Genomic DNA, 8,166 nt, shown 5'->3' on the forward strand with positions numbered 1-8,166 from the left:
TATATAAATACATTCATATGATTGTGCTGATTTACAAAAAAGCAGTAGTTTTTCAACCTTTTGTATGAAAATAGAAAGGTTAGTTAATACATGTAAATTGCAATATTTCAGCATTCCATAAAGTTTATTGATATTTGGGTTGATTCTGTAGTAATTAGGAATATATACATTTCTTATTTCAATAACATCAGCATTGTTACAAAGTGCTATGTAATGAAACTCATCTCCAAGACCAGTTTTACAAAGTTTACATTTTCTTTCAATTTCTGGAAATCTATTCCATCTCCCTGTTTCGATCGGAAATTTGATATTGCAAGTACGAAGTTTGCAAATATAAAGTCTACTAAATTTTCTAAGTCTAATTAGATAGGGTTCCATACAAAATTCAGTCTTAAATTTTGAATAAAACTTCCCCCTTGATGAGTTATCGATATCCGAAAACCATTTTTGTATGAACTGGTCATGGAGTATTCAGTGGCGGATCCAGGGGGGGGGGGGTGCACCCCCCCTTTATTTTTGCCGATCAATGCATTTGTATCGGGACATATGTTTTGCACCCCCCCCCCCCTTTGCCCTGGGTGCCCTGGGTTAGCACCCCCCTTTCGAAAATTCCTGCATCCGCCCCTGAGTATTTGTTTAACGTTAAATTTTTAAAAAAATCAAATTAACGTTTCATTGTACCTGCCAAATTTCACTGTTACCAGTTTCATCAAATATAGATTTTACATAATTAATCCACTTAAAAGAATTATTTCCATTTTCACATAAATTAAACATAAGCTTGTAGAGTTTTCCAGACAGTTTATCAACATTTGTAACAAGCTTATACCAGAAACAAATCATTTTCATTTTGATACTAATTTCGATAGGAAATCGGCCAAGTTCACCATAGACCATGAAATTTGCGGTCGATTACCTCACACTCAATTTTTTACAGAACTGTAAATGTATCTTCTCAATATTCATCTTATTTTCATATCCCCAGATTTCGGAGGAATAAGTCAAAATTGGGGCTACCAAAGAATCAAATAGTTTTATCTGTAAATATAAAGGGATACTAATATTATTAATTCTTTGGTACAGACTGTATATAAAGCTTTTTGAGCTTGATCAACTACACTGTAATTTGTTTCTGGCTTTACAGAAATTACCATTATAATTAAATAACAAGCCAAGATATGTATATGTATCTTGGATCTCTATTTCATCATTACATAGATTAAATTTGAATTTCTTGTTACAGTTACGTTTAGAAAAAAAAAATTGTCTTTGAGACATTGACAGTAAATTTCCAAGTATTACAATATTGAATATATTTAAAGAATTTTGTAAATCTTCAGCAGTATCTGCAAAGATCACTGTATCATCTGCATATAGTAATATAAACATTTTCAAATAAATACCTATGCTATGTATACACTCTGAATCTAGATATTCTAAACCATGGCTCAAATGTTGGCCTAAAAAGTCTTCTAGATCATTCAAGTATAGTGCAAAAAGAAATGGAGATAATTTTTCTCCTTGTCTAACACCCGTTTCACATGGAAAAAATGCAGTTTTCAAATTATCAAGTTTAACACAGGACTAAATATCAGTGTACATATTTTGTATCAATGTAAACATTTTCCCTCTGATGTTATTGTTTATAAGTTTTTGAAAAAGCCCAGCCCTCCAAACGGTATCAAACGCCCGTTTAAAATCAACAAATGCACAGAACAATTTCTTTCCGGCAGATAAATATAATGTAATAATAGAATGTAAAGCAAACATGTTATCATGGACAGAGTATCCCTTGCGGAATCCACCTTGTGAGTCCGAAATAATCCCTATTTCATCAGATAATTTATTAAGTCTTGTGTTTAAAATTGATGTAAACACCTTACCCAAATTTGAAGTCAAGCAAAGTGTTCGATAATTATCGAGATCATTTTTATCTCCTTTATTTTTAAATACAGGTTTTATAATACCAGTTAACCATGCATCAGGAATAATACCAGTATGATCTAATGCAGTATTAAATATTTTCACATATATAGGCAATAACTTGTCAACAGTACTTTTCAAAAATTCATATTCGCTGTACCAAAATACTTTGAGATGGAAAATTCAATACTGTTAAAAAAATTATGATACTTTACGTGTTGCTCGTGAATTTCTTAGTGAAATTTTGCATCATTTTTTTCTTTTGCAAATTATCTTGAAAACTATAATAGAAAGAGAGAAACTTAAAGAAGCAAAAATGACAAACATGACACGATCTTACATAAGTTTGCATGGCCGAAATCGTCAGACGAGCTCTTATTGGACATCATCCCTGTAAATAATCGGTAAAAATCACCAGCAAGACACGAAAAATACAAAAAAAAGAGATTTTTTATCATAGATTATATTCTTAAAACTTTCATACAGGAACATGTGTTGTATCCATTATACAAAATACTCAAATATTAAATCGATCAAAATAAAACATTTCAAAACCGTTAGCTATTATAGACAAAATATAAATGTTGTCTTACACTTCAACTATTTAGTACTTTAGTACTATACAATGACAAATCTACAGCACAACATTTCCCACGAAATTATCAGCTGTATCATCATGTCATGGATAGCAGTTGTTTTAAATTGTGCCTAATAGCTTAGAAACAAGACAAAAAGTGTCAAAGCACCGTGACTGTCAGTCGTAATCAACACCTTTTATTTCCAGGGAAGAAAATCGAAGATATTCATCAATAGACATAAAGATAATACGATACAATTGGATATAAATTGAAATTTATGGCATAAAGTGTTGGAAAATAATAGACTCCGAGAATACCGAACATTAGATCCATTAATGTATAGTATAATTGTTTTACATAGTTTTAGGAAAAGAAATGGGCATATTTTTCCTCTTTATTAAGTTTTATCATTCCCACATCTGGGAGACAATTTGCTTTCCGGACATACTGGAAATTGATTAACAAAGTCAAGTCGTAATAAGAGAAGTTCGAGATCGATTGATAATACGGGGGAAATTTATAATAATACTAGAGTGCCGCATGTCTTCTTCTATTTGGGATTACAATAACTTCATTATTATGAACAACAGGTGACGAAGAAATAACATCTTTACCAATGTTCCATAGATAAATGTGATTTTCCTCTTCTTTATGGAATATTCGTCTTGGCATTATTGAATTGGTATTGCCATCAATATGGTCTAAAACAAATCATCAACTATCTTAGTGACAAAAGAAGATAAAAACTAATTTGTTCAGACAACAGTTCTCAATCATTAATGACGGAGCTATAGAAAGTCTAAATAATTATAAGAAATTGGCGTTTACTTTGGGGTAATTGAACATTATGTGCCATGTACTTCATTCGGCCATATTATCTTTTTTAATGAATCGTCTACGGACGCATTATCGAAAGACTATGGAAGAAAGTATAGTGCTTAAAACGACTTTAAAAGGAAATAGACAAATGTGTATAGTAGATTTTTTTAATCACTTATTTGGAATATTGGAATCAAATTTAATCGCCATAAGCTCTTAGCTGACTGGGATTTTTTTTAACAAACAAAACAGTGTTGCATTTTTTTTCCAATTTGAAAGCATACAACTGATAATGCTGACGATTTGCTCAAATCGTTACAGAAATAGAATGGTTATAAATTTAATTTAACACATAAAATTTACCATTGATATTAGGATATTCTCATCACTCAAATAAATTCCAAAGTGAGAACAGAGTGTAACAAAGATGGATAGACGTTACATGAAGTTGTCTCTGATTTTTGTGCCTATGATAGTATACCTGTCCATCATGTTCCGTGTTATTGATAACTTCTGCGATGACACAGACATATCTACAAGTGAAACCGTATATTCGACAGCCGTACTGAAAAATACCAAATCTGATACAAACATGTCACGGTACTTACAATCATTGGTTAAAAAATATGACGAACTGGAACAGGAGAAAGTCTATTTACTTTCCCTCATCAAAAGTTTATTGGACCGAATTACAGTATTCCAAGATAAAAATAATTTCATGAACGAATTGGATAAAATAGTGCATCCAAGAAAAATAAAAGCGCAAAAACCTAAATCTGACCGCTCATCTATCGAAACAAATATAGTGAAACCAAAATATCTTTTCAACTGTACAAATATAAATAAGATTTCATTAAAACAAAAGATCGGACACGGAGTATCAAAACAAGCCTTTTTAGGTCATTACCACGGCCAAGAGATTGCGGTAAAAATGGTTACTAGACATCAAAAGGACGTTAGAAACTGTTTTCAAAAATTGTCAGATGAAGATATAGTCAAAAGACACGAATGCTTCATGTTTCCCAACATGAAGTTAATGAAGGAAATTCTATTGCTAGAACAAATGGATCACCCGGGATTCATAAAACTGTTAGGATATTGTGTTAGGAGCGAAGAAACTGATAGTACCGACCTATCTGAACACGGCGTCACCGCAGTGTATGAATATGGAAAGCGATTAAACGTAGCTAATTTACAGTTTAACACTTTCGGTAGTAGACTTCAGCACGCAATCGATCTTGCGGACTTTTTATCTTATTTGGACAATTCCCCTTTGGGATCTTTAAGAGTTAGAGACTTCAAAGAAACCCATTTTCTTCTAGTAAACAGTTCAATCAAGATGATCGATTTAGATGATGTTGATAATCTAGAACCTTCCTGTGACATTTATTATGATACTCAAGACACCGAATACGGTAATGAAACCAAAGCCAGGAGTACCACATGTGAATTTGATCTTCCGTGCTATATGGGATTGTGCATTGGATCGAATGCAAAAAATAACTTAAAAATGATGAATAAGCTATTTCTAAGCCGATTATTGCACCCTAAATTATTTCCTAGTAGTGTAAGCGAAAAAGTAAGTGATTTATTAGCTCGAATTGACACGTCAAATATTTCTGCTGCTGTTCTAGTACAACAATTATCTAACATACAGAAAATTTTATTTTCAGTGTATGGTCATTAGCTCAAATGTATTTTGATATTATTTGTAACATGTATAACACATATAAAAACAATAAAAATGACACAAATCAAATTACATATAACGAACTACAACACTATATAACATGTATAAGTGTCTGAACAATATGCCAAACTTTAAACTCTTAAAATGTTGATAAATTTAATAGAGAATATCAAAGACAAACTCAATTTAAACGTTTGAATTGTTTTACATTTGTAATTTCGGGGCCTTTTATAGCTGACTATTCGATATGAGGTCTGTTCAATTTTGAAGCCTTAGGTGATCCCTAGTTGTTAATTTTTTGTGTCAGTTAGGTCTCTTGTGAAGAGTTGTCTCATTTGCAATTATATCACATCTTTTTTTTTATGTATAAAAGGATATATGGTTTATGTCAATAGGAACGTTATCAAACGACACAAAAAAAGAACATACAGATAGCTAAAGGTCAAAGTAGGTATTCAGCGATATACATCTCCCAGTTTCTATACTAAATACTAAATATTAAGCTCTAAATATAATAAATAAAAACAGAAACAATATGTGTGTGTGTGTTATTCATTTTATCAGAGGGACTTGTATTATTTATGGATGTTCGTGAGAATTATGAATTTAGAAATGACTGTAGTTCAAAGATTCCAATTGTATTTAATACTTCCATTCATTTATTGTGTATATCATAACTGCACTCAAATGGTATTAAATGTAAAGCATGGTTATTATTTGTTGTATGCAGTATGAAATTAATTTCGCCATTTCAAAAATAAATGTACTTCTGAATGCTACAAAGAAGAGTTACAGATAAAGTAGATCAGACATTGATACTGTCATGTTGCATTTCAGGAAAGAAGAATGTTTTGTGTTTATCTAATTATGCTCCAACGCACCTACATGTTAAAATAAATTAGGTTTTCTGTTTGTCGTTGCTTTAATACTATCTGTCTACATCTCCTGCTTACTGTGCTGATGGAGATACGATTTTATAATTCAATAAAAATACCGAGACTTTCTACAAGTAATTTAATTATTCAAACTAAATTTTCAATTGAATAATATCTACCCTTGTTTGCTCTGATTACATAGAGCAACGAACATGTGCTGATTCTATTATATAGTCTTCCACTGCAGTTCGGATTCATACAAATTTGCATTGTAACTCTAAATTAGATATAAAATGTAATGTAATTTAAAGACATTTCAGACATTGCATTTTTTATATTGTTGATATAACAAATTGTAATTTGATTTTGCTAATTTTCGAGAGTACTAGTTTGCAGAAAGAACAATGCGTCTTAGATTTCCATTAAATAAATACAAATGTCTTCCAGTTGTTTTTAAAATGATGCATGCATACGGTATCTTTTAAAACAAAACTTTATCCTTATTGTCTTTACCATACATTAAAGGGAAATGTTCCTTAATTCTATCATTATTAAAAATCTTGGTAATGGTTGAGCTTAATTGCAATACTTGAGGTGTGTCAATGAGAGATCACTTGATTTTTTGGGGTGTTTAGATAGAACAAGGAAATCTACATTAGAATATCGAAAACTTTATATCACTTTATCAAACAATCTGTATTACTTCATGTCACGAGAAAAACATTTAGAGTTGTCTCATTGGCAATCATACCACATCTTCTTTTTTAATATTTACTTAAGGTGTATGATCTTATATTCGCAACTTATTTAAAAACTTAATCGGGATTGGGTTGTAAATCGTAATAATTGATTCTTCAAAAAACAAATTAAATACATAAAATCATTTTACAAGTTTTAAGTTAAAATAAAATAAACAAATCGGAACGCATGAAAAATTAAGAAAAATATATATATCATGGCTCTATCAATACGCCTAAGTGCACAATAGGCTCTATGATGATTGTTTATCAATTACGAGTTATCAATGTCACGATCCGCAAAACTTCAACAACAAACTCCCATGAAATATTTTTTGTCGCTTATACATTATAGATTCGATATTAATGTTTAAAAAAGTGCATACCGGACTTAGTCAGTTTAGTATATATAGATATAAGAAGATGTGGTATTAGTGCCAATGAGACCAACTTTCCATCAAAGTCACAATTTGTAAAAGTAAACCATTATATGTCACAGTACGGTCTTCAACACGGAGCATGGGCTCACACAGAACAACAAGCTAAAAAGGACCCCAAAAAGACTAGCGTAAAACCATTCAAACGGGAAAACCAACGGTCTAATCTATATAAAAAACGAGAAACACTAATGAACGCCATCAACAAACTACAACAACTGAACATCAGGTTCTTGACTTAGGACAGGTGCAAACCGGCAAATGGGGCAGGTTTAACCGTTTTGATAGATACCAACCTTCATCCTAACCTGAAACAATAGTGTAACATTACAACATAGAAAGACACAACATAAAATATCAATTGAAATGACTTAAGGTAGATCATAAGTTTATTTTTTTTTAAAATAGAATTTCTTATACTTTGCCGAAATGAAGATTTTACTATGCTTTTTAAAAAAAATATAATAAAAAGCATGGGTCACCGTGCTATTTTTAAGCTATGGGTAGCTGAAAAGTGCCCAAATTTGGTAAGATTGTTCATAAAAAAACACATTTGGGTGTATAAAAAAATTCTATGAGATAGAATTTTGAAATAAATTGTGAGAAGATAGGTATTTAAATATTTTTTAGGAAATTAATAAGAAAATAATGATGTCACCGAACTACAAGTAAAAAATAAAAATTTTCCCTATCAGTCCAGTATAAGTTCTTTACTAAAAAAGTTACCTCCCCTTAAATGGCTTATTTGATAAAAAATGATTCTAAAAACAAAAAAAAAAGGATATTTGTTTAAATATTTTGAATCATATAATAAATTTTAATAAGTTTTCTTTATATAAATAAACAGTCTCACCATTAAATTGCAAATCTGTCTCGAGATTTGCAGATTTAAGCAAATAACTAGACTGATTTTGTACTGCGATTGTACAATCCAAGATGGCGGTATACCATAAATCTAACTTAACTCAAAGACATATTAACACAAACAAAATATACACTGAACGAATACATTTGATCTATGACAAAATATAATTAAGTTACAAAATCAGTGAAATGAGGGGTGAGATGTTAAACGATTTCATAAAGACAACCATAACTTGAACGAAA

The 8,166-nt window shown here is 30.7% G+C and overlaps 1 protein-coding gene across 1 annotated transcript; it reads left to right on the forward strand.

The window, feature by feature from the left end:
- The first annotated feature begins 2,631 nt into the window (after positions 1-2,631).
- LOC143067341 (extracellular tyrosine-protein kinase PKDCC-like) lies at positions 2,632-6,038 on the forward strand. The gene has a single exon (XM_076240512.1). It carries the CDS (start codon positions 3,748-3,750, stop codon positions 5,005-5,007), a length of 1,260 nt encoding a protein of 419 aa, XP_076096627.1. The 5' UTR covers positions 2,632-3,747; the 3' UTR covers positions 5,008-6,038.
- Positions 6,039-8,166: the final 2,128 nt, after the last annotated feature.

This window comes from Mytilus galloprovincialis, chromosome 3 (assembly GCF_965363235.1).
Source record: "Mytilus galloprovincialis chromosome 3, xbMytGall1.hap1.1, whole genome shotgun sequence".
Classification (NCBI taxonomy): domain Eukaryota; kingdom Metazoa; phylum Mollusca; class Bivalvia; order Mytilida; family Mytilidae; genus Mytilus; species Mytilus galloprovincialis.

Coding starts and splice junctions, on each gene's coding strand:
- LOC143067341 (XM_076240512.1), top strand. CDS start 3,748: ATGGATAGACGTTACATGAAGTTGTCTCTGATTTTTGTGCCTATGATA.